Source organism: Lepidochelys olivacea (assembly GCF_965140295.1).
Source record: "Lepidochelys olivacea isolate rLepOli2 genome assembly, chromosome: 2".
Classification (NCBI taxonomy): domain Eukaryota; kingdom Metazoa; phylum Chordata; order Testudines; family Cheloniidae; genus Lepidochelys; species Lepidochelys olivacea.
In genome coordinates, this window is record NC_140412.1 from 265,594,379 (window position 1) to 265,621,142 (window position 26,764).

Here is a 26,764-nt window from a genome sequence, read left to right on the forward strand (position 1 = left end):
ACCCTTACCCCTCCAAAGAGGCACAGACAATCTTGTTCTCCACTCATCGGATATCCTAGGTTGATCTCAGCAAACACGTAGCAACTTGTGAAGTCACTTGATTCTGGTATCTCCAGCTGCATTGAACATATCAGCACTTATTTCGTCTTCACCAGTTGCTTTACCATTCTTCATCGTATTTAGTACTTTTTCTCCTTCCTCCACAGCAGTGGTGGGCAACCTGTAGACTGCAGCTCCCATTGGCCGGAACGGTGAACCGCAGTGTTGGTCTAACACACTAGCCAGTTGAACAAGGCAGCTACTCTACACTCAGCCCCCTCACCCCCAAACCCACTGCCGATTTCAGCACAAGCTGAACATACTTAGTGCTGACTTCTGAAATTTGCCACCTTTTCAGTCAGTGGCTCTCTGGGCACCGGGTGGGGGATGGCGGTAGCCCCAGATACAGTAGCTGTGCAGCATAGTTTACATGCATGATATACATCCATATCTGAAACCCTGCTACCAGTACGTTCCTATCCGACAAGCACAGCGTAACCTAACCGCACTCCCGAGTGCCTGTGACTTAGATCACCACTCAGCTCATTAGAGGACAACATATCCCTCGTCACCTTGACGCGGGGCATTTGCGAACACACGCCGTGTAAAAACCTTCCGTTCTTGTCGGGGCTTTCGCCACCCCTTTTATTTGCTCTCCTCAAACATCCGCACGGAGCAGACGCTGGCCCCGCACGTGAAAACCACTGCTGTGGTGTGGTGCCAACAGAGGGCTACAGACCCTTTCATTTCTTGATTGCTGGAGCACATCCAGTCCACAGCAGCGTGTGAAGCCATGATTACCATCGGACAGTCTCACTCAGTGGCCTATATCAAATATCTTTGGAGGCCTCCGTCCAGTTCCCAGCAGAGGGGAGGTGACCACATCAGAAAACCCACCACCTCAATCAGTGCTCCCTCCCGCTATTGGCAGCCGAAGTAGAGAGGTCAAGGATTGGCTAGGCAAGGAGAATGAACCTCCTGCAGGGTAGGGTTGAGGCTCGTTGGCAGAGCAGAAGGAGGGGATACATGCCGCTGTTCTCAACAGAGGGCTTCATCCTGCAGGGCAGCGAGGGCAGAAACTTCTACCACCGCAGCATGTACGTGGGCCTTGTCTACACACAAAGCGTTAACTGTAGGTCTGATTTTTAAAGCCAATTGAGTTAAAGCCCTCTGTGGACACTCTTAACTTTAATTTAGACCTGTGTAATTAACAACTAGTGTGGGTAAATTTGCAAGCTCAAGATGGAACCAGTTTTAAACCAGTTTAAGTCTGTCCACACAGGGCTTTGTACTTGTTTAAAATCCCACCTTTAGTTAGATCTGTGCAGCTTCTGTGTGTAGGCCCAGGCCTAAGGAAATGAATCTCAATGTAGCTTGCTGAACCCTGGCCATTACAGACTGGGGTGGAGAATTCCAGTTCAAAGAGGATCGGACACCAGCCTTGACGATGCAAAAAGAGCAAGTCCCTGAAATCTGCCGAGAGTAATGCCCAACTGCCACAGATCTCAATGCATCTTAAGCATTAAATACCTTTGAGGATCTGGGCCTAAGATTTTAAATACATTTAAAATTGGCTTTTAAAAGCAGACGGTAGGGATAAAAGGAGGCTGGTTTTGATGCCAATCATTGCTGATGGGAGGGGGAAGGGATGGCTTGGGTTGGGCTTGGGTTGGGCTTGGGTTGGTTCCACACACGCATAGGACATTGCAGGGTTCCTGTTTTCAGCACTGAGTTGCAAACAGGAAAATGAGGCTGTTTGCCTGGGCAGATGAGGATTTACTGATGTGGTGCCAATCTCTTCCTAGGTGTTGGGACTTGAGTGCCAGCAATTTACAATGGATTTTTCAGGTGCCCCTCCTGGTAGCTATTGTGGTGAGTACTGGATTTTTATTTGGGGTGGCGAGGGGGATGGGAGCCCAAACTAGGCAGCTGGAAGAAAGAAACTCAGCCTGTGATCCCAAACTTTTTAATAAGATAAACACATAGGTCAGGATTTGCAAAAGTGACTAGTGATTTTGGGGTAAGGGCTCAACTCTGTGGGGGTTTACTTGACAAGTCATAAAGGGGCCTGATTTTCAGACAGTGCTGAGCTCCTGTCCTCTAAGAATCAAGGTGTTTCCAGCCCACATGGTACCGGAAAGCCCAGGAGAGGAAGAAGATGATCTTGCCAAGCGTCTGCACCAAAGAAGATCCAGTTAAACCTTCCAATGTAGGGTCCTCGTGCAAACTGAACCTTTGCATTTTGACTGCCATTAGTGCTTATGCTGGATTTACTCCCTGACCCAGCTTGTTAAAGGAGGGGAATAGCAAGTCTCGGAACAATCACTGCTGATCAGTTCCAAGTGTCATTAACCAAGCATCAGTAGGAGAGCAGCTCAGCCTCCCACACAGAGGGCAGCAGACAGAGTTATAGAATGGAAAACATCAAGGTCTAGGAATGACCCAGACCTCTTATGAGGTATGGTCAGCATTATACAGATGGGATTACTCACCTGAAGGAAGTAATGTTGGTTCTTTCATGTTTGCAAGATTAGGGCCTTAGTTATCCTGGGAAATCTGTCTCAATTTGTATTGTATAAATGATCTCCTCTTTCTTTCCCAACTTTTCCCCTCCACCCTGTCTTCTGACAGATAGATGATAAAGAGAGAGATTTTCTCTACCCGCACATTTTAGTTCTCCTCTGTGCATGCATACAATTCTCTGTGCATATTGCATTAAAGAGTCTTTCCACTGACTTCAGAGAGCTTTGAATCAGTCCGAATGGCCTTGATTCTTCTGAATTACAGATCACGTGACAGAGGAGTGTGGGTGAGAGGAGACTCAGGCCTTCTGCATATGGAACCTTCTGAAGTAAATGTAATTAGCAGAGCTGATCGAGAAAATTATTTTTTATTTTCTTCCCTTATTAAAATTTTGTATCGACGGAAATTCTCCAACTGGCTCTGGTGGTTCCTTCTGTGCATTGGAAGGAGCAAAGTGCCAAGACCACACAATGATCATTTGAAATAAAACTGTAGGATGGAAGACACACTTCAGATCGTTCAAATGGTTGATTGCCAGCAACCCCATTGCATTTAATTTAAAGCCCAGTTAGTAGATGACAAAGGGCTGAATAGATGTTTCTCCTTGTAAAGAGAATGCTTCTTCATGAGGTTCTACAGGGCTATTTACAAATGCAACTATTTATTGTGCAAACATATTCTGTGGGTTGTTTCCATTTAGTCTGTGTGAGTTCCTATTGCACACTTGTCTGCTTTTTCAGCCCCCACACTGGCTTTTCATCTGTTTCTGGACAAAGTTTTGCATTTTCTGGATGAGCTCTCAGACAGTTCTGGTTCTAAGGGGCTCCACTGCACTGGTAACTCAGAAGTCATTCAGTTGTTTGCATTTCCTTCAAAGCTTTGCTGGTGTTTTAGGAAAAACAAGAGGAATTACCTTGCTTGTTTCCTTCATATTGGGATCACGGGTTCTATGGCGATACAGTAGCAATCAGGAAATACAAGGTTTGGTGAAGGACTGCAAAGAAACAAACACAAGTCATAGATGGTCTAATGGTTTGGCCATTGTTAGCTGGAGAGAAAGGATGGCCTTGTGGCATAGCCGCTGAGTTAGGAGTCAAGATTTCTGAGTGAAATTCCTGCCTCTGCCCAGACTTTCTGTGTGACCTTGGGTCCGTCACTTAAGAGTGAAATCCTGGCTCCGTTGAAGTCAATGGCAAAACTCTCATTGATTTATATGGGGCCAAGATTTGCCAGTTACCTCTCTGTGCCTTGTGTATCCATCTGTAAAATGGCAGTAATGAGACTCCCGTTCCTCCCTGTGTAGTCTGTCCTGTCTATTTAGATTGCACATTCTTCAGGGCAGAGACTGCCTCTTATTCTGTGCCTTTGCACAGCCCCTAGCACAAGGGGGCCCTGATCTCTGCTGGGGCCCCTATGCCCAAGTAATAAACTCTGCAGAAAAATGTAGACCAGTTTCACACAGAGCCCTAGCCCATGGAGATACTTTATCCCTTTCCCTATTGCTTTTCCTTCGCACCACATATCTCGTGATCTATCTTTGAACTTGCTTTAAAGGCTGTTGAAAGATGCTGGCTTGACAGCCACAGAGACTAAAACCCCTATGCACAGAGTAGGTCCAGCAAGGGCAGAGGCTGTGCAAGCTGCTTCCATTCCACTGTGTCCTGCCAGCAGGCCTCAGTCCTGATATAGAGGCATCTGACTGGTGTGTGGGGAGGGAAAGAGTCATTCAGACTTCAGGATGAATTTCAGTCACCTGTTTGGAAGGCTCTGTTCTCTCAGCCATTTTGAGGCACTCACATGCTCAGTGATGAGCAGGGCCCTACGAAATTCCCAGTCATGAAAAACACGTCATGGACCGTGAAATCTGGTCTCCCACCACGAAATCTGGTCTTTTGTGAGTTTTTACCCTGTACTATACAGATTTCACAGGGGAGACCAGCATTTCTCAAATTGGGGGTCCTGCCCCAAAAGGGAGTTGCAGGGGGGTCACAAGGTTATTTTAGGGGTGTCACAGTATTGCCACTCTTAGTTCTGTGCTGCCTTCAGAGCTGGGTGGCTGGAGGGCGGCAGATGTTGGCTGGGCACCCATCTCTGAAGGCAGCACCCTGCCAGCAGCAGCGCAGAAGTAAGGATAGCAGTGCCACAACCCCCCCACACACACTCACACACAAACTCCTTTTTGGGTCAGGACCCCTACAATTACAACACCCTGAAATTTTAGATTTAAATAGCTGAAATCATGAAATTTACGATTTTTAAAATTCCATGACCGTGAAATTGACCAAAAGGGACTGTGAATTTGGTAGGGCCCTAGTGATGAGCATGGTGGAAAGACAAAATTCACCCCAGTGCCCCATCAAATCTCACTGAAGTAGGGCTGGCCGGAAAACAAAAATTCCACTTTGTGAACAATTCCCAGGTTTTGAAATCTGTTGTTGTTTCGCATTGGGGTGAAGAAGAGAACTTCCTAAATGTGGGTCTTCCATACCCCAGGCAAATGCCCTACCCCACTGGGCTCTGGTGTCAGGCTTTCTTTCAGTCTCTCCTATTGGAGCTGTTCTATTGTATGTAACTAACGACATGTTCATTGGGACAAAGAAAGTAATCGACTCTATAGCCTCTACAGGACATTGGAGTGGGATGGGGAAGACCAGGTTTTGCCTCCATGCTCGTCCCAATGTGGAGTTGGAGCTTGAACCTCGGTCTTCCATCTCCCAGGTGAGGGGCTAGCTATTGGCTATTCTGGGGTATGGTTTTGGTTCTGCCCCTAGTTTTGATCAAAAGTTCCATCCTGCAGCTGGGAAAGCTTCATTGAAACCCATACATTTCCAGGAAAAGTTTTGGTTTGGACAAATCAGCATTTTCTGTTGAAAAATTCCCTCTAGTCACATGGTTTTTAAATAGCGCCGTGGCCGTTGTGTGGGCTCCTTGCTCAGGAGTGAATTTCACCTTAACTGCCTAGATATTGTCACACGTGCCTGTTACCACCATGAGACAATAACAAGGCTGGACGTGATGAGGTCTGCTAGGGACCAGAAAAAAGGGGTGACCCTTCCTTATCTCCATGGCACAAGATCAAGCAGAGAGCACTCAGCTCAGACACAGTTGGCCTGAGCTTGCTAAATTGCTGAGCTGCTCGCGAAGGAGCTGTGTACCTTCACCTCCTCCAGTAGGAGCTGAGGATGCTCTCTGGAAACATCTGGGCAGACAGGGCCCTCGAGTTTTCAAGTTGCAGTGGGGGAGGTTTAGATTGGATATTAGGAAAAACTTTTTCACTGAGAGGGTGGTGAAACACTGGAATGCGTTACCTAGGGAGGTGGTAGAATCTCCTTCCTTAGAGGTTTTTAAGGTCAGGCTTGACAAAGCCCTGGCTGGGATGATTTAACTGGGAATTGGTCCTGCTTCGAGCAGGGGGTTGGACTAGATGACCTTCTGGGGTCCCTTCCAACCCTGATATTCTATGATTCTATTATTCTATGAAAGGTGCCATCTCAATCTGGTAGCGCTGCAGGTTTTGGTTTTGTGATTAAAAAAAAATCTTTCTCTTTTCCAGGTAAATTTTATTCTTTTTATCAATATTATCCGAGTCCTAGCAACCAAGCTACGGGAGACAAACGCAGGGAGGTGTGATACGAGACAACAGTACAGGTGAGTCTCCTTTCCCTTCCGGCATGAGACAGCGAGAAACAGGGATGGGCTTGATAGCCTGGGAGATCAAAGTCTCATAATCACCTGCAGAGCAGGGACAGCGCACATGCAGCCTCAGTCACTGCCCTTCTCCTTCTGCTTTCCACGAGCCAGCCAGAGTGCCCATGGAGCAGCAGCGCGTGGCGTACCAGGGGCATTGCAAGCCTCCTCTCAGTGCTCCCTTAAAGAGGGTAGATCCTAGCCTGGAGGGACCAGCTAATAGGCTGAGGGGAGTTCAGCCTCCAAGGTCAGTTTGGCTCATGGCCTCTCTGCTGGCATGGCCATCAAGGGCTAACGATGACAGTGGTATTTGTGATATGGACACCTGCACCATCTATTGAGGAGACCACCAACAACCGTTGGGTAGGAAAAGTGGCTGGCCCAGTGGCTAAGGTTCTGGGCTACTACTCAGGAAACCTCAGTTCTAGTCCTGGCTCTCCTGTGTGATGCTGGGGAAGTTCCATTCTTTGTCTGCCTTGTCTATTTAGAGTTCAGGGACTGTCTCTTATGTTATGTTTGCACAGAGCCGAGCACAATAGGGTCCCTATCTCACCACCATAGTGCCTCTGTCCTTTACTGTGACCCAAATAATTAATAATAATGATTTTCAATCACTACCGCCCTGGGTTGACTTTGAACCAATGGCATAAAGCAAAAGACTGTACCATAAAATCCCATCCTTCCTTTTTATACTTTTTCCCTCCCTTGTTTTCGAAACCTTGACTGGCGATTGCTCAAGTGAAGAAAGATTCCCAACTATTCACAGGAAGTTTGGAGTTTCGTCTTGGGTTTTCTTGTTTGTTTGGGGTTGGGTTTTTTCTGTTCCTTTCCCCTTGACAATGAAGCATATTTGCAATGTAGTCAAAGTTTGACTGTGAAAGTAAATAGCTGAGAGACCTCCACAGCTAGAGAACTCCCAGGGTGTTTGTAGGCTCAAGTTCAAATGATTCAGCACACAATATCCAGAGGAGAGAGAGCAAAATAATTCAGGGCGATATCACTGAAAAGCAGGGTTCCAAGGTCGCCCCTACTGGCTTGCTCCCAGAAGAGTATCCAAAAGTGAGATAATACTTAGTCCTAACGTGAGTGCAGGGGACTGGACTTGATGAGCTCTCGAGGTCCCTCCAGTCCTACGATTCTGTTTCATTGGAAAGTGGGGCTGGAATTTGGCATCAAAATGCAAAGGTTTGTTCTGTTGCCATGTCACAGCCGAGACTTATCTGTTTGTTTATTTCTCACTTGGAGAGGCTTGCTATTTATTATAGCTTGGACAGGCTCAGCTCTTTTGATTTTTTAATCCTCACAGAGATTGTCAGTCATTGGACAGCGAAAGCACCAGGCCTCCTGGCAACGCTGCCCCCTCGCTAATTGCCTCCATTTGGCAATTGCCGTAACCATTGGCAGTTGTTTCAATCCCTGGATTGGCATCATTTCCAGTCAGTGGGATTCGAGGGATGAACCCAGCCAAATGTTAGGGTCTGGGTTGTAACTAAGGTGCACAGGCTCCTGCTGAGGTGGAGTTGCACCTCCATCTAGGCTAGGGGACCTCCAGCGCACATTCCACCCCAGGGAAACACATGGTGATAGCAGACAAGCTGCCCCATTCCATAGGATGGCATAGCATTCTCTCTCCTGTGCCCCTACCAGGGAGGTCAGCATCCATCCAGCTCTGCTGATCTCCTCCATTCCATCCCCCACCAAGGATGCTAGTGCCCCAGGGGATGCAAGCATGGCACAGTCTTGGAAGTCTCCCTTCTTGTCCCATCTGAGCATAGGCAGTCTGGCCCTAGATATGGAGCAGCACCATCCTTCCTTTCCAGGGATTTTTACTGCTGGTGGAAGGTACCGGCTTGACTGGCCTGGAGACTGGATATTCACAATCAGGCACATCATGGGCAGCAGCTGTGCAAGCTTCCCCCTCCCCCCAGCACCATTTCACCACTTCACCTCAATCCAGACCCTAAGGAGGCCCAGAGGATAATTCAGACTCTTGACTTTCTCCATGTGTTTCTCTCCTCCTGTTCCTACAGGAAGCTGCTGAAATCTACCCTTGTCCTTATGCCTCTGTTTGGAGTTCACTATATAGTTTTCATGGCTTTGCCATATACAGAGGTGTCAGGGATTCTTTGGCAAGTTCAAATGCACTATGAAATGCTGTTCAACTCTTTCCAGGTAATGTACCCTGTTAAACTTTCTGGGCATTTTAAGAGCAAAGTAGTGGTGTTCGGTGGGACGGAAGATGGACATCAGATGTGTTCTGTTTTGGGGGAAAGGATTTTTAGTAGGTGCCAAGTTACACTCCCAAGACTTAATGGCTCTACTTTGGTGCTGGGTGTAGTATGTATTTGCAAACCGTGTTAGGGTACTTTGGGACAACGTGTCAGGCAAATAATTTTATCATTTGTCCACCAAAAGCCCTTGAGATCCAGGTTGGATCCTCAGCTGGGATAGGTCAAGAGAGCTGCATGGATTTAAACCCGTTGGCCTCAAAGTAGCTTATCGTAGTCCTACAAACAGATCCGCTAACATGAACTGCAGCAGCCCACTGAAGTCGAGGATAAGCAGGGGCATAATGCAGATCTGAGTGCAGGATTGGGATCTTTTAGCCAAAATGAGTGCAGCCATATGATGAAAATTATGTTACATGCCCACTGCACAGCCCTCCCTTAAGGACAACCTACTGATCCATGGTTTAAAATCTTAAGTGACTGACTAGCATGGCTGACATGAAGCTGGGAAGGTAGAGCTGGGCTCAGACAAACTCTGGATCAAAGGGCAGGGAAGTGCAGATTCAGACGGGACCTGAAATGGGAGGACCTGGCCTTTCATTCTTTGCACACCCAGAACTCCCATTTGAGTGCAGAGGGAATGCATGACTGGGTCCCAAAACTGGGTTCTCATCTCATCTGATCCTGGATTTCCCACATCCCAACTGACTGTCCGAACACTGGGCTATGCAGTCAGTCTCTCCCCACCTCCCCCCAAATATTTATTTATACAAAGTGGAACAGCTCCAACAAGCATGTGTGAGAAAGCTCCACCCCAGAGTAGTGCATAGATGCAGCGATTAGGACCTAGCAGACTGAGATTAGGACGCACTCGCTTGGGACCTAGCAGACTGAGGTGCAAGTCCCTGCTCTGCCTGGTTCAGAGTAAGGATTTGAACGTGGGACTTCTACCTCCCCGCAAAGGGCCCTAATCACTTGAGCTAGGGGATCTTCTTAGAGCTCTAGGTTTTTCTGCAAAAAATTTCTAAAGGTTTTGGGTTCATCCTGATGCGAAACAGGAACATTTCTGAAAGCTTGAAAAATTTTCCCAGGGCAGGAAAATGACCTGGGACAGTGGTGAGCAACTGCTCTTCCAAAGCCTTTACAGGACATCTGCAACAGGAAACAAATGTTCATTTTCTGCCACAGCCCAGAACAGATGTGCCAGCCAGCCAGTGCACATAGGATGCGTTAAATGCGGGTTAGCTGATAGCCTGGAGGACAGTCATTCATGGTCACCTGTTTCTTGAAGGCTGCTAGACAATAGGAGTTTTCCTGGTTTGCACTGGTTTTTAGCTGGGGTAAGCTGGTGTTGCTCCATTGCCATCAGTGAAACTATGTGGATCTGGGCCACGGTGTCAGTGAATAGACATTGAGATGCAGCAGGATAAATGTTAATATGTTGTTTCATCTTCTTTCCAGGGATTCTTGGTTGCCATCATATACTGTTTTTGCAATGGAGAGGTGAGTGTCTTTGGTTCTCAATGATCCTATTTCATTAGAAATAGAGTCCAAATATCTACACTCAGCTAGTCCTCCTGGGGTTAACTCTACTGAGGTCAATGGAGTTAGGCAAGCAGAGACTTAGACCCTTGGTATAGAAACGTCTCCACTGCTTTGTGCCTTTCATAGTCATTTCCCCCTGGGCAAAGCGGATCTAAAATGCTGCCAAACGAGAATTCATTCAAACTGGGTGTAAATCATGACTGTTCTGATCCGGTAACGTTTTGCACCCCCTCTGCACCAGGGTAAATGAGAGCACCAGGGACAAGATGGTGGAGAATCAGGCCTATACTATCTGAGCCATTTAGGGGAAGATTATTGGCAGCCCAGATGGAAGAGCCTCCCACAGCAGCAATCCCTGTGCTATGGGGAACTCCAGATCTGCTCGCTTCCTCCCCGCTTGCAGATTTTTGGAGGCAGGGAGGCCAGGGCCCCACTCTTTCAGCACAGGGGGGGCGGTACATTAGGGTGAGCTGTCGGGTCCATCCAAATGACTGGAGCAAAGTAGGCACTCTAAGGCCTGGTCTACACTAGTTGGGGGGATCAACTTAAGATACGCAACTTCAGCTACGAGAATATCTAAGACGTATCTTAGGTTGACTTACCTCGCGTCCTCACAGCACGGGGTCGACTGCTGCCGCTCCCCCGTCGACTCCACTTCCACCTCTCGCCATGGTGGAGTACAGGAGTCGATGGCAGAGCGATTGGGGATCGATCACTAGGTAGTGAAGACGTACCCTCAGAATCATAGAAGTGTAGGACTGAAAGGGACCTTGTGAGAGGTCTTCTAGTCCAGTTTACTGCATTCAAGACAGGGCTACATAATAACTAGACCATCCCTGACGGGTGTCTGTCTAACCTGCTCTTAAAAACCCTGCAGTGACGAACATCCCACAACCTCCCTAGGCAATTTGTTCTAGTGCTTAACCACCCTGACAGTCAGGTAGTTTTTCCTAACGTCCAACCGAAACCGCCCTTGCTGCAGTTTAAGCCCATTGCTTCTTGTCCTTCATGGACAAGGTGAGATTGTGTCTGCCTTGGCCCAGTCTTCCCATGGCTTCTGGGAGAAGCTGTGCTGCCCTCTACACAGGCCTATATAAGTGCCACTATGATCTTGACCTTGAAATGTAGCCCACTACTTGTTAATGTTGAGTTACTTCACCAGCCTCTAATCCTTCTGGTCACTCACACTCTTGTCCTGCATCGTCAGCAATGCCCACTCTGGGGGATTGTTGTTTGTAGTTCTTCTTGGAGCAGCAGGAAGCGCTCAGGTGGAGTTGAATCACCAGGCTGCCATTTTACCCTGTGGTAAAATGCAAAGGGATTAAGGCCAGAATGGACCACTGTCATCATCTGCAGCATAACACAGGCCAGTGAACCTTACCCGGTGATTCTTACATCAAGCCCAGTAGCTTGTGTTGGAAATAGAGCGTAATCATTTAGAAAGACATCCAGTTTCAATGGAAAAACTCCAAATGACAAGAATCCACTCCATCCCTCAGTGAGCTATTCCAACGGTTCATTACTGTCTGTGTCAAAAATGGCCATATTGTTTCCAGTTGGAACGTTGCTGACTTCACCTTCCAGGCATTAGATCTTGTTTTGCTAGATTAAAGAGCCTTCTGCTACCCAGTACCTTCTCCCTGTGTCCGTACTTAACAGACCATGATCAGCTTGCTTCTTCACATTCTCTTTGATAAACTACCTATAGACTGAGCTCCCGCAATCTCTCATGATAAGGCATATTTTGCAGATCGCTCGTTCTTCTTGTAGATCATATCTCCAGTTTTGCTGTTGATATTGCCATTCTTTGGAGAGGGTACAAACCCCAGGCCTTGCGAACTTGTAGCCATTCAAAATCCAAGGGCGTTTGTTTCTGGAGAGTAGAGGTGTTAACCCAGGCATCCTGGCCATGTTCCAATCTGGATAATGACTTTCTGCCATCCTAAATCTCCATATTAGTCTAGACCAAGTGCTTGATTTAAATACTAATGCTGCAATGGGACCCGAGGCAAAGAACAAAACTAGTGGCCTAGCTAAGAAAGCCTAATGGAGAAACATTCATCATGGCCTGATAGCAACTGCCATGTGGCATGGTAAAAACATTCACTCAAGATTAAGAGATTCCAAGGTCAGATGGGACCACTGATTACTGCACTGTGTGTTACCGATGCTGGCTCTAAATTAAGGGCTGGGTGTTGTTGGCTGGTTGGTTGATTGGCTAGGTTTTTTGGGGGGGATAGGCTTGGATATGGAGAACAAACGATTTGAATGATCCTAATATATCAGAAGTTTACTATACTATTTGAAAAGAGTTTGCAGTAAGGAAAGGTAGCTTCTTTTGGGACCGAGCCTTTCGGCATTTTAGCTAGCAGGCAGTGGTTTGGTTGCTTACAGCTCAGAGAGGACTCCAGATAGACAGCTGGGAAGGGAAATCTGGAGGGGAAGGTCACGCGTCTTCCACAGCAGTAAGAGATAAAGTGAAGGAGAGAGAGCACCAATCAGTTAGGGACACATAATGGGGCCAGATCCTTAGGTGGTGTAAATGAGTGTATGTCCACCAAAGTCAATCCAAAGTCCATTGAAGTCAGGGGAGCTGTGCCACCTAAGAGATGGGAAAGACCTAACAGGCCCTCCAGTCCATCCCAGGCTGCCACTTGGCCCAGTCGAGTGGTAAATGGTGCAACCAGCGGGACTTCCACCATTTCCCTCAGCAGACAATTCCACAGTCTCATTTATCCTGCCACTAAGGGGTGGTTCATGATATCCAGCATAACTATCCCTTTGTCCCCATTTGCATCCCATTACTACTAGTAATCCCCCAGCCATCATCTCTATCTACACTACCTCCTTCTGCAGCCCAGTCACCAGCGTCATCCCTTTATTCCTCACTCATGATCTTCCCTCTCTTTTCTCTCCACCTCTTCAGGTTCAAGCCGAAATAAAGAAGTCATGGAGCAGGTGGACTTTAGCCCTTGACTTTAAAAGGAAAGCACGAAGTGGGAGCACGACATATAGTTATGGACCCATGGTCTCCCATACCAGCATAACTAATGTAACCACCAGAGGGGCACTTGCCCTACATCTCAATACGAGACTTGTTCCGGGTGCCCTCAACGGACACCGAAATTTGCCAGGCTATGTCAAAAATGGCTCAATTTCCGAAAACTCCATGCCTTCTTCTGGGCCAGAGCAGTACAACAAAGAAGAGGAGTACCTGAATGGCTCTGGACTTTATGATGGAGACAGACCCACGGTAGTTGTTGAAGAAGAAAGAGAGACAGTGATGTAAAGAAAGAAGAAGAAGAAGAAGACATCTCCCAGAGAGCATTTAGAGGGCAAAAGAATGCCAGGCCACAAATCAGATGCCAAGGGTTTTCATACAGTTTCTCTGTTCTGTGGAACAAGAGGTCAAGTTATATGGGAAAAGTGGACCACAGATGTGGCCAGCTGTTGATCACACACATTTACGTAGTGGTCTAGTCTCCAAGGTGTGAATGAAGGCAGTCTTCTCCAGACCCGTGGTCCTTGTGACCTGTTGAACAACGGGGATATTCAGAGTTTACAAGGGGATGTACAAATGGTACTCTGTAGTTTCGCCTCTCGGAGAGTGTCCACAGCACAAAGATCCAGGGAATTCAACCAAGTGAAATGAGACGGTCTGGTGAGGAATGTGACATGCCATTTTCTTTCAGTGGTTCAAGCTGCCCCGGGGTGTTGCCATCACTGCTTGGTTGGGTTTGGTTTTCTCATTCATTTTAAAGAAATCTAGCCACCCTCCAATCACCCACACCAGACTGGCCGTGTCCCACTGGCCATGTCTGACAGTTCAAGAACACAGCATGGACAGCTCTGGTGTTTGATGGTTTTGTCCCTTCGTTATAAAATCCAACCCCCCTGGGGTCATTGTGTGCAAGTTCCCTCCCGGAGCGGTCTTATTTCTGATTCCTTGATGATGCAGCATGCTTTTGTGGTAAATGACTCACAGCTACTGGATGCGAGTGCATAACGGGCTTCCCGTTCTCCTACCCAGAGCCCAAGTAACAAGAGAGAAGCCAGTACAATCCTAGGATTAAAATGCAAGTATCAGAATGTAATGTATTAGCTTGTCCAATCTTAGAAAAAAGCCCATTCTGTTGGCTTCTAAGTGGGTAGAGATGGAAAGGAAAGTTTGTGGCTGCCTTGGTGTGTGTGCGTGCATGCGTAAAGCCAACTCAAACCTTTTCTTTCTTTCTTTTCTTTTTGGAATTTCAGGAAAATTGACATTTTAAAAAAAATCTTTAAATTATTTTTTGTTCTCACCTCTGCATTTCCTACTTCCTGTTGGGTCGGGACAGGCCAACCTATCCTGAGAGGGTCTGTTGTAGCAGTATTCCCATCTCAGCCAGGAGCAGGAAGGAGCTGGAGTTGGACAAGTCCGCCTGTTCTCATGAGATGCTCAGGCCAGTTTTGCAGAGCTAAGGCATTTGGATACTTTGGAATTCCAGACTTCTGGATGCATTGCCGAACTTGCCAGAGTTTTTGTGGTTTGACCATCTAGAACACACACACATACGGTGGGCCAGATCCTCAGCTGGTGGAAATGGTTGTACAGTTGTAGCTCCACTGAGGTCATTGAAACTACCTATTGAGACCGAGGGTCCGGACATCACAGTGATTGGCCAAAAAGGGAAAACTGTAAAACAGAGTCTGCATGAATGGCAGAAAAAGGGATCAGGGAAATATTTTCACAATCTACCGTTTCCCTTGCTGGTGGATTCTGTTGATGTCCTGCTGTCACCATGGAAGTAGGTGGTGGTCATGTTCCACCGCACATGGTACTTTTATCTGACTTACCTGCCAAGCAGAAGTCAAGTGGTAAAATCCAGGGGCTAGACCTTTGGCTGCTGAAAATTGGCATAGCTTCCTTCAAGCCATTTCACACCAGCTGAGCTTATTGCCTTGTGTCTCTGTAGATGCCATGATTTAGAGCCATGAGGTGATAATGACAGCTGCCATTCCAGTGTGTGCATCCTCAGAGTCTCTCAGGGGGAAATATGGCTGAGGCAGGCTAAATTCCTTCTTGGGCTCCCAGTGCCCCCAGGTGAGCTGTGGTTTCTCAAGCCTTGATCCAACCCATAATAGTACATTTTGGAAGTACTTCCAGTACGTGAATCCTGTTGGCCCCATATAGGAATCATCTGGCTGCAGTCTAAACATAGTCAGAAAGAGGTGTCATGGCTGGGTGCAATGATCCTGTGGGGACCCAAGGGTGCACCTATCGGATAATCAACTCTCTGTCCCGCTCTTTCAGAGCTGAGCTGGTGAAGCCCGCTGACTGGTGGCTCAGAGACGTATCCATGCCACCGGAGGTGGACTAATGAATCCGCTGCTCCTCTCAGGGCTTAAGACCTTCATTCCCAAAGCTCCTGTCTTGATGGAGTCTGTTGGGGGCCCTGAGAAGAGCAGCTGGTACCTTGACTCGACCTCAAGTGTCCTGCACCTGCCTTTGTACCACCTCTCAGGTTAAGACATGATCCAAAGCCCAACCAAGCCCATGGAAAGACTCCCATTGCCTTTGCTGGGCTTCAGATCGGAACCTGGGATGTGGACTGTGGTGATTAAGAGGGCGCCCCCCCGTAGGGCTCTGAAGGAACTGTACTCCCCATTTCAGGTATAAATGTTGGAAGGTGACAATATTTATTTTTGATGTTTGTTTTTGTTTTGTGTGGTTAGAATAAGTCCAAATATTCTTAGCAATTTACCACCAAATGGCAGCTATTGAAATGTCAGGTCTCCAAAGGGTGAATCAGTTTGGTTGTGGGGTTTGTTTTTTTTATAATACTATGCAGAAATTAAGTAATCTTGCGAGGAAAAACGGATGGACTGAGTGAAAGTCTGGCACTGAGAGCAAGCCAGCATTGCATAAATCTGGGTCAGTCTGAAGCACTCACTGCTTGCATCTTAGCCATATATGCTGGCATATCCTCTGGAGGAAGCGGAAGTTATTGCCAGTCAGCTGTCAACATGTGTACACTTGAGTTATTTAGCATCCCATTGAGTCGAGCTGCCAACGTGTAATCCCAATTCAAGAGAGAGATGCATTAAGTATGCTGGCTCTGGCTTGCCAACCCTTGCATGGACCCTTTCAATCTGCCCCCCTCCAATCCCCAATGGACATGTGTTGTGCTTAAAACCTACCAAGTGGACGCTTGACCCTTGTGACTGTATCACTCAAAGAAAGAAATTACTTAGCAACGTTTCCTTACTGGTGATTCATGATTTACTCGTGTTTGCTGAAGATAGCTCGAGATTAATAACGTGTTTGGAAATCATTTCGCAAAGTTCAAGTAATTAACGAGAGCTATGAAATTAATTTATTTGTAAAGACAACGTGTATAATAAATAAACGTAAAATTGTCACTGGATTTAATGACCAGAACCTGCTGTCAGTTGCTAAACATGACCAAAAATTACATGGAGATGGGGAGGGAAATCTATTCTTAATCATTTCCAACACAAATTGTATGTAATGATAGGTAATTTTTTTCCTTTGAGTGTTCATATGCATGAACAGAATTGCATGTAAGAATTAAGAACGTAAAAAATGGAATTTCTCTGGTTTTAAAGCAAATCATACTGTATTGTTGTTGAATCCTATTCAAATCCTACCTGTGCTGAAAGCAAGAGTTGCAGAGAACTGAGGGTGGAGTCTTTAGGGCCTGATACAATGATGAATGAAGTCAGTGGGAGGTGTGCTTTGGATGGAGCCTATAGCATCTTGCAAAGGGGAAGAGGGGAGGGAGCCTCCAAAATTAAGCATTGTGATCCACTTTGGAGATATCGTGGTTGGATTATTGGCCAAATTAATCTGCAGTGAGGGTCTGAATTTGAGTCCATACAAACTGAGTTGATAATCTGGTGAAAAGGCTCTGCAACAATATTCTTCCTTGTGCCGTCACCATCTCTAGCTCGGGTCAAATAGTGGATGCAAGGGGGAAAATACCTAAGGGCTTCAGAACCACGAAAAGAAAAATAAGCTTTTTCTAGAGTTCAATTCTAGGACGGTTCCAAGGGGGGGACAGTTGTCCTCCTTTTTATCTGAGCCAGCTTGCACTCCTCCCTGATGTCTGTTCTGTGATGTCTTATTTGTCGGCTTAACCGTGTTGAAAAATGATCTGCAGCATTGAGCCCCTTCAGGGTTCTCTTCAAAGCTTTGCTCTTGTTTCCACTTGGCTCCCTACTCCCTTCCCTCCCATCAACAGCCATGCAATCTGAGCTCTTCACGGTTTAATCTACCTCCTCTCTGAAATACACAGAGATGTTGCTCTTCCCCTTCCTTGTGATTCTTGAAAGGCAGAAGGTGTGTTCTATGTGGGTAGTCTCCTATCATCTCTGCTCTGCATGCGTGTGTTTGTAGACCCCCTATAAACTTGTTTCATCTTTGTTCCTGAGAGATGGTGTCTTTTTTCCCTATTCCTCCACTTTGTCTCATCTCATCTTCCTGGAGTTCTTACTTTTTTAGAGCCAGATCTTGTAGTCCTTACACAGTCCATTCTTGGGGCAGTTTTTGATAGCGTTGATGGAAATCAGAATTTCAAAATTTTTGGCAACAGTTTTCGATTTAAAAAAGTATCGGGGGAAAAAAAGTGATGAGATGTTTGTAAAAATGCATTCTCTTGGTTTTTTGCCGAGAGATGACGGAAATAATTTAAAATGTGGAAATTTCAAAAATTAAGGGGAAAAAATGTCTTTGTGGGTTCTTTTAACCGGCTGTAACTTCTGATACCTTTACTCAGTGACACCAAGAATGAGTCCGTGGCTTCAACCAGTACTACTCAACGAGAGTAAATGGGTCGTTCTGGCCCTTCCTCAGCCAAAACTCCTGTTCCGAACAATGGAAGTTTCTCCTGAGAAAGCAATGTGTGAAAAAAGAAGCAGCACCGTATGAGTCAGCCCCTAGAGGGTATGTTGGAGTAATACGTGAAGCTGCCCTGTGCCCAGCTCTGCCCTCTACTGGCTGGACTGGTCATGAGTTTCACATCTGGCTGCGCCTGTAGCTCGTTGAGCCGAAGCCCATGCTTTGGAACGAAAGCGTGTGAGGTGAATGCCCAGTGCTACAGTTTAGCTCGTGGCCTAGGTGTTTCATGTGTGTTGCAGTCATGGAGTCTGGAGGTTCTCGCACAGTTCAGTGCGCTTAGCTCTGGGCTGCCTCTTTTTGTCCATCTGGATAAATCAAGGTTTCTCCCTCCATCAAGTTGCTGTCTCTAGTGCATTATGTGAAGACCATGTTTCCATTCACCTGGCATCTCTTTCAGGGTGGGCTGATGGTGCCCGATGAACTGAAAGTAGATGCCAGGAAGCATTAGGAAGGAGAGGATATAAATTATTTGGAGCCTGATTCTCCATTGTCCTGTACTTTGTGTCGTCTTTGATGGCAGTGCTCAGTTAGGGTAAATGAGAATAAGGCGTCAGAAGTACATAACTCTGACAACTGAGGGGGATGTCCTCCTCAGGCAAGGGAATAAAGCCAAAAGGGGTTAAGCAAAATTAAAATTATTAATTATAATCTTCACTGAACTGCCGATTCTCTAAGCAAACACAGAGCCAAATCCATCTCTTCCCCATCTCCTCTTCTGAGTCTTGGCCTGTCTGAGCTCTGATGGAAGCAAATGACAATCGGAGCAGTCTCTTCCAATTTAAACCACTCTGCGGGAAGCCAGAAAGCTTCAGTGTCCATCTCTTGGATTTCTAATCCTCTGTAAGTGGGGGTAACATGCTGCCATCTGCAACTTGTAATTGCCTGGCAGGTGGGTAAAACATTTCGTAGGATGTTGGCTTAGGTCTTCACCATGCCAGCTCTATCTAACTACACCCTCTGGGTGAGAGATTGTATTGCGCCCAGTGGTGTGTCTTGGAGATTAGATATTCCTAGATGAGACCTGTGCTGGAACCGTATTGCCATTTGACTTTTTAATTTTGCTGTTATTTCTGAGGGGTTGCCATCTTGTAGCGAGTGAGTGAAGGACCCACACAAAATCCGCATCAAGCTACTGAGTTTGTAAAGCTTTTACTACATCTCTCCACACCGAGTGCGGTTTGTAGCCTATTCTTCTAGGGTGTCTTGAAATGAGAAATGTAGCAAATTGCCAAGGAGCTGAGTCTGCAAAAGACCCTCTAAATAATGTCCTGTAGGAATGGCCATGGCCTTTTGGTTTGCCTGGAAAACATGACGATTCGTAAACTGCATGAATAAAAGGAAAGAACACGTCTATCCCTATTCAGTGATCTGGATTGTGTGGCAGCTTTTATACTGTTGTGAAATTAAAAGGTTGGCCCTATTGGACAGCAAATATGGTTGGCCTGAAAGAACACCCTGTTTCCAAAACAGCAAATCCTGCCATCTTTATAAAAGTTCACTGGCCTATCACCATGCCGTGAAACCCATTTTCTGACCTCCCTCAACATCAAAACTAGAGCTTTGGCTAGTGGGCGGAGCTGTTAGTTAAGGCTGCAGCAGAAAAGGAAATCATGGCTGAGTTGCTATAAACCCATGTGACAGAACAAGAGAGACTAAAACGTAGCTCATCTGCACCAATTCATAAAATCCTGGTGAAAGACACACAAGCCTGGCTTTGACGTGGGCTTCTTTGACAAGAGAGAAGTAGCTTAGGGTTGCCTTCTTATCTTTTCCCTTAATGGACTTTTGCCTAAAAGTTCTGAGAGGCAAGTCTGGTCTTTATGGCCCATTTGATCCTTGGTGTCTCCATTGGAAATGCCAAAAAGGCCAGTTTGGATGGAGACACCTGTCCATTAAAATTTGACTAAGATCCACCCAACTCCATTTCACAGGAACGGCTTCTGGGCTCAAAGCAACTCATAAGAATTTCTGTCTCAATTTGATTAGAAACAACAACCTCGAGACAAAAGTCTGAGTCACAGACATTGGTAATGGGTTGCAATTGAACCCTCACCCCCAAATGAATTATCTTTACAACTATCTATTAAAAGCCAATGATATCAAAGGGGTGTCCCGATCAGGTGGCCTTGTTTAGAAAATACTGCTAAATACCTTCACTAACTAACTAAATCCCTTCTCTGGATGGATGGATGGATGGATGGATGGATGAAGGTTCATCTGGCAGAGAGTTTTAGAGGTTAGTTTTTCATGCAATAATATTTTTTAGCTGGACTCAGATTCATGCTTTGGCTAGAAGCCCATTCTACAGCTTTAATACAAAGCCAATTCAGAGTATCTGAAAGGAGCCATAATGGGCTTAATTCAGCATGGCAGTATTCCAGTTTCCCAATGATTTCTGTGGCATTACATCAGTGAAAAACTGAAGTACCGCAGTGCCAAATTGGTCTCTTGCTTTTGGAAGGGTGGATTTATTAGGCAAATACTGTTCTCAGGAACAGATAGTAATTAAACATTTATTTTCACTGAGCCAGGCTGATAAGTAATTATGTATTTATTTCACCGGGTTACTTTCAGTGTCATTATTATACTAATTTCTGCATGATGCCTGGCTGTCCGATCTTTCTTGAGCAGAAGGGAGTTCTCAACAGTGGATGGCATAGAAGTAATACATTGAGACAACTGGCCATTCATAATTGGTCGCCAGGGCCAGTTAGAGAAAGGGCGTCTCTGATCTTTCAGCCACTGCTGTACGCCAGGAGTAACTCCACTGAAGTCATTGAATTACACCATGTAAAAGAGATCAGAGTCAAGCCTTCTGTTGGAGGCTCATAGAGAATTCTGTTTCATGCTGCTAATCCAATGCCTTTATTCCTACCTATGAACATTCTCTGCAAATAATTAGGGATTGGCCTAGCCACTTTAAGATTTCTACTTATTACAGCTACAGGTGGGACCCCTTGCTCTGTGATAACTGGACCAGCTGATGTTTGGGGTGGGTTGTTTTTTTTTAAGAAGAAACAGTGCTAGCCTCTGGAGGTTAAGCTCTTGCATTTGTATTGGAGCCAAAGCCTGTGCTCCTAAGAACATAGCGGAACAAATTTAGCCCCGATTAACCATGCAATCCCATTTAATGCGGTCGCATGAGGTTAGACATCAGCTCCGAATCTGGCTCTAGCTTGAGGAAACATGAGCAAGTGAAAATGCTGCAGTGAATAAAGTTTAAACAAGAGTCCACTTCAATGAATAGCATCAGGGACCAGAGAGGAATATAATTCTGGCACCAGTTCTGGAGAACATACCTTCACGACACTTCTGCAAGTGCCTAACTCTACGCACATGTTTAAATGCTGTTCTGAATAGAGATGGACGTGAGCACATGAGTGACTTCTGTTCTGAGCAGAGGCCTCACTCCGAGATCAAATGGCTTCTTTGGCAATATCTGTTCTTCTTTCTCTCTCCCTTCCCCCGCAAAGGCAGAGATCACTTTTTTCAACCTTCCTTTCTGTCCTCCAGCACAGATAAGAAAGATGTCCCCTGCAGCGGTCTGAGCACAAAGAGAGAAATCCAGGAATTAGGAGTTCTTGTTCTCCTATTTAACCCCCCTCTGAGCTCTGGTGACTGCTTACCCCTCCACCTCTCTGGGACTGTGTGACGGTCAATAAGGCCAGATTCTCAACTGGTAGCTCTCAGCATAGATCCATTGAAGTCCATTTCAAATGAACTCCTGGCCCCACTGAATTCAATGGCGAGGCTCCCATTGACTTCAGTGAGGCGTGATGTCACGCTTTTGTTTTTGAAGAGGTAAAAGGCTCAGTATCATTATTCCAATGAACAATCTCCCCTAACCTCCCCTGCTTTGGAAAAATAATTAACACAAGCTTTGAAGTAGCCCAGAAAGCAGAGCGGGAGGGGAAGTGTTAACTATAGTACAGCCTCGTTTGTCTGAAATGGGGTTTCAGAGACAGAACTTCGGAGAGGTCGGATCTCTAGTTGCGGCAATCAGGGGCAATTAGTAGACAGGTGATTCTGGATAAAGGGGGCCATCTGGATGGGAGAGTGTTTGGGAAGAAAGTGGGTTGAATACATGGTTTTGTTCCTGTCCATTGGTTTCCTGTAGAAGTGGACCCAGCTCCGCTGAAACCAAGACAGTGACCATCCATACCAAACGAGCAATGTTTCAGGTCACGGGGCATGTGGAATGGGGAGCTAGGGGTGTGTGGTAAGATACAAGTCATTCGGTGGCTTAGTTCCCCCAGTGAGGGTCCTAATAAAGGGAAAGAATAGCACCATAGGCCAAATCTGCAAGTGAGATAAATCAGCCTGGCCCCACTGACTTGGGGCTTGCCGGTTTATGCCAGTTGAGGATTTGGGTCCATATACATGTGCACACACAAGAAGCTACAGCAGGAGAGCAGATGCCAGGGCAGATTGCCCTGGCCCCAGTCTACAGAAGCACCAGGCCATTTGCTTGTCTTTCTGGTGAGCTAAGCGAAACGGACAGGAGGTTATTTACCTGCTGCTAAAACCCATTGCTACTTCTCAGCAACTCCATGCTAAGCCAACAATGGAGGGTGGCCATCGGCGACCTGATATGGGCACTAGAGAGGATCCTGACTCCCATAAGCCTGCAATGTCCTCCTCTCCAAACGCTGGCTCCTTTTTCTGATTGGACCAGGAGGGAAAGGGGCGGACGTTGACCAAGGAGCTCTTGCATTGTGTGTTGTTTTTTAGATCACATTTCACATAAAAGGGACAGGGGAAATATAAAGGACAAAACTGTGATTTATTTCTATGTACTATTGAGACACTGCATTGTGATGTCTTCAATAATGCATATGGTTTACATTCCTCCACCTTTACTTTTCTGTATGGACCAAAATAATGACAGGAAAATGAAAAAAACCACAGGTGTATGTAAAAAAAAAGGGAATTAAAATAAAAAGAAATCTTTATTGATTTTGTGAACATTTAAGGATCTTTGTTTGTGTGCCTCTCTCTCCCTCAACCCTGAAGACACTTGTGTATTCGAGCCTGCCAGTCCATACGAACATAAGAGCGACCAGACTGGGTCAGAGCAAAGGTCCACCTAGCCCAGTATCCTGTCTTCCGACAGTGGCCAATGCCAGGTGCCCCAGAGGGAATGAACAGAACAGGTCATCATCAAGTGATCCATCCCCTGTCACCCATTCCCAGCTTCTGGAAAACAGAAACTAGGGACATCCTCCCTGCCCACCCTGGCTAATAGCCATTGATGGCCCTATCCTCCATGAACTTATCTAGATCTTTTTTGAACCCTGTTGGGTGGACCAGTGCTACATATTCCATCTGCCTAAATGTGCATGCAAAACAAGAAACTACAGTCCAGATTCTCCTGCTGGTGCAAATCAGTGTTGTTCTATTGACTTCAACACGGCAATGCCGTTTATACCAGCTAAGAATCTGTCCTTGCATGTGCCAGGACATTCCATATGATGCACCATTGAGTTTTGTAGGAACAAGTATTGGGCAAAACTGTTCCCTTCCGCCTCTGTTTAACAGTGTGCTGTGTGCGCTGGTTGGCTGTGACACTCCACCCCAGAAGTGGCTGTATTTCAGTGATGCTTTCAGGATGACAGTTGGTATGATAATGTATCAAGAAAACTCCGGAAGTCTTTAGTCAGGCTAAATTGCTGTTGGCTTCAGTGGGAGCTCTGGGCCCTTGGCTTTTCTGAAAACCAGGCAACTTATATAGGTGGATATACATGGAGTCGTTTGCTTGATTTTCAAAATTTCTGAGTTCCTGCAGCTCCTAACGGTGAGAAATGGGGACAGTTTTGACCAAGGACACTTGGACAAATCCTTGCTTCTGTGCAAAGCTACCCAGACTTTTCAGTGTCCACACCAAGCAGAGACAGAACCCCACATAATTGGTTAGGTGCATGAGGAATGAATTTTCTGAAGTGCTGGGTTCTGGTCCTTGCCAAATGGAGGCTGGATACTAAATAGACCAATCGTCTGATTCAATATAGCAACTTCAATATAAGAATGAGATAACATACTACAGAGGTCCACAGAGGAGAGCTGCCTTTGGACAGTAGGCTTCCATGCTTGCAAGGACCTTTGGAGTCCCACTGGAAGACCTAGCTTGTCTGTATTTCCACCAGAAAACCACCCTGACAGTGCTCAATGGAAGAATCCACAACACTGCCCAAATCAGCATGTTGAGCAGAAGAACAATCCACGACACACCCTCGCAACCTGCTCCATGCTTACCCTTAGAGCAGCAGGGTCCAGAATGGAAGTTAGGAGCCTAAGTGCCTTTGGGGATTTGCACCCAAGCAATTTCTGTTGACTTAATTGGAGCTGGGGGATGCCCAGCATCTCTCACGATCCAGGCCCTGAATTCCCCCGGCGAAGGCAACGGTTGGTGGAAATGGACAAAACCAAGGTGAAGAAGTGCAGGTGCAGTAATAGGCTGAAACAAGGAGATCCCGCCTTGTCTTCCCTTCCCACGGCGAGCCCTTCTATGTAGCAGTGCCTCTTGCTTCTATTATTCTCCTCGTGTGGCTGCAGTGGCTATTTTGAAAGATGCACTCATACCAGCTGATATTCTCACGTTCTCAATATCCTGTAGGCGTCTCTTTCCATTCAGAATTATGCCATGCCTTCAGTAAGCCGGGAGCGAACAATGCAGAGTGGCGTCTCTGGAACGCTCCAAACGCTTAGTGTAAAAGACCTAACTCGAGATGAGCGAATGCTAGTCTATGTGAGTAACACACGCAAACACTGTAGCATCCAATTGATGGGTGGGGGTGCCCTGCTTCGCAGGCCTTTGTCCCAGTTCGCTGGAATTCCTGATCGACAAGAGGCATCCGTTAGGGACTCAAAATGTTGCGCCTTCCTTCCTGCCCATCTAGAGTTCACTGTTATGCAAGTCTGGCCTCAAATGATTATATTTATATTATGGACATTCCCAGAGACCCCAACTGTAATCAGGCTCCCGTTGTGCAAGGTGCTGTACAAACCCAGTAAAAGTCTCTCTACCCCAGAGACCTGACAATCTAAATAAAGAGGCTTTCCACCACCCCCACCCCCTGAACTGCGTTGAGATGACATCGCACCAGAGGAATCCAGTGGCAATGGCATTCTGCGCCGGCTTGTGCTCCTGCAGCATCAGCCAGCGGAGGCACGCCTCCAAACGGCACAGGGTGGCCAGGTGCCTGGTTTTTGACTGGAAAGTCCGGTCGAAAAGGGGATCTGACAGTGTCCGATCGTATCTACTGACTGGACACCTGAAGTCCGGTTACTGCAGGCAGGGGAAGCGGAGAGGCGCCGAGTCATCAACCGCGCCAGCCCCTACTTAGCCGGGGCCACCTCCTACCTGCGTCGGGTGGCTGCAGCTCCCTGCCCCGGCTCAGCAGGCGAATCCCTCCCAACCTGGGCAGAGGTCGGGGAGAGAGGGCAAGAGCAGCGACGGATGGGGGCAGGGGAAAGAGGCATGAATGGGGGGAGGGCCTCAGGGGGAGGGGCAGGGCAGGAGTAGGGCCTTGAGGGAAGAGGCGGGGCAGGGGTGAGGCCTGTCGGGAAGGGGCGGGGCCAGGGTAGGGTCTCGGGGGAAGAGGTGGGGCAAGGACAGGGTCTCGGGGGGGGGGAAGAGGCGGGGCACAGGTGAGGCCTGCAGGGAAGGGGCGGGGCAAGGGCGGGGTCTCAGAGGAAGGGGCGGGGAAGGGATGGTTCCAGCACTCCTGTTGGAGTGTCCGGTTTTTAAATACTACAAGTTGACAGCCCTAGATTCCAAAGGGGTCTGAAAGGGTTGCTAACGCAAATTTGTTATGCTGAGCCAGTATGGGGCACAGGGAGATGAACCAAGATCTGCCTCTAACGCTCACACTGGGTACCATTCTTTGAGTGCCGTGTCAATCACACGCAGGTGTCCTAATTAAGCAGACTGATTGTGCCCATTCCGCACAAGGCTTGCTAACCTGCAGCTGGTTCCATGGGAACTGACTTCATTCCGCTCAGGGCCTGCTGTGGGATTGTGCCGGGGACAGAGGCAAGGGAGAAGCTCGTGCCACCTTGCGCACCCCCCAAGCTGAGCCCAGCCACAAACACAGCCCTTGTATAGCTGGGCCCTAAGCATATTCCCTGACGCTCACTCACCCAGCACAGCGAGACACCTAGGCCCTGAGCCCCAAAGGGATGTCAGTGTCTTCTTACTCCCATTGGTGTCCAGGAGAGTTCGGTGAGGCTCTGGTGCTCTAGTGATTGTGCACAAGCATAGGGCAGACCTTCCAGATCCTTCCACATCTGTGAGTGGGAAGCGCACCGGGGAACAGCGAGGCAACAGCAAATCGCACAGGTGGAGTGTTTTCCCTCTTGTCTTTTTCACCTCCATTCCTGACCCTGCACCACAATCATAGAATATCAGGGTTGGAAGGGACCTCAGGAGATCATCTAGGCCAACCCCCTGCTCAAAGCAGCCTGATGCATTGCTCTGGCCACTTAACTCAGCTGCTTTGCTGTGGCCTATTGGCTAGGAGGCCGGAGAGGCAGCTGTGTTGAGGGCCACAGGGCGTTGCTGCTGACACAAAAACACAACAGCCAAAACGCCATGCTGAGCAGGCTTTAAACAGTCAGGACACTAGGAGGTGCCAGCCCAGACGGGAACTACTGAAACCCACTGCCCAGTGTGTATTACAGGGACTCTGTGTGTCTGCTCCACAGAGACTGAGCGTCTGTTACGATGCTGTATGCCCCCAGGGCATTAGCCCAAACTGTACTCGTGCATGCATTCGCCTCGAGGGGTTCCCCGTCCAATCCCTGCCGTTCCCGTCATGTGGACAGAACAAGGAGCCGTGGTCACAAG

General features: G+C 47.2%; 1 protein-coding gene across 3 annotated transcripts in view; it reads left to right on the plus strand.

Annotated features, from left to right (window-relative positions):
• The window catches only part of PTH1R (parathyroid hormone 1 receptor), a 187,435-nt gene extending 164,596 nt beyond the window's left edge, over positions 1 to 22,839 (plus strand). For all 3 annotated transcript variants that reach the window (XM_084620002.1, XM_084620004.1, XM_084620003.1), the window contains 5 exons: positions 1,845 to 1,911; positions 6,116 to 6,210; positions 8,280 to 8,421; positions 9,939 to 9,980; positions 12,949 to 22,839. In XM_084620002.1, the coding sequence (XP_084476128.1) occupies positions 1,845 to 1,911; positions 6,116 to 6,210; positions 8,280 to 8,421; positions 9,939 to 9,980; positions 12,949 to 13,311 (709 nt within the window). In that variant the 3' untranslated portion in view covers positions 13,312 to 22,839. The remainder of the gene's footprint in view (positions 1 to 1,844; positions 1,912 to 6,115; positions 6,211 to 8,279; positions 8,422 to 9,938; positions 9,981 to 12,948) is intronic.
• The last annotated feature ends 3,925 nt before the right edge of the window (positions 22,840 to 26,764 follow it).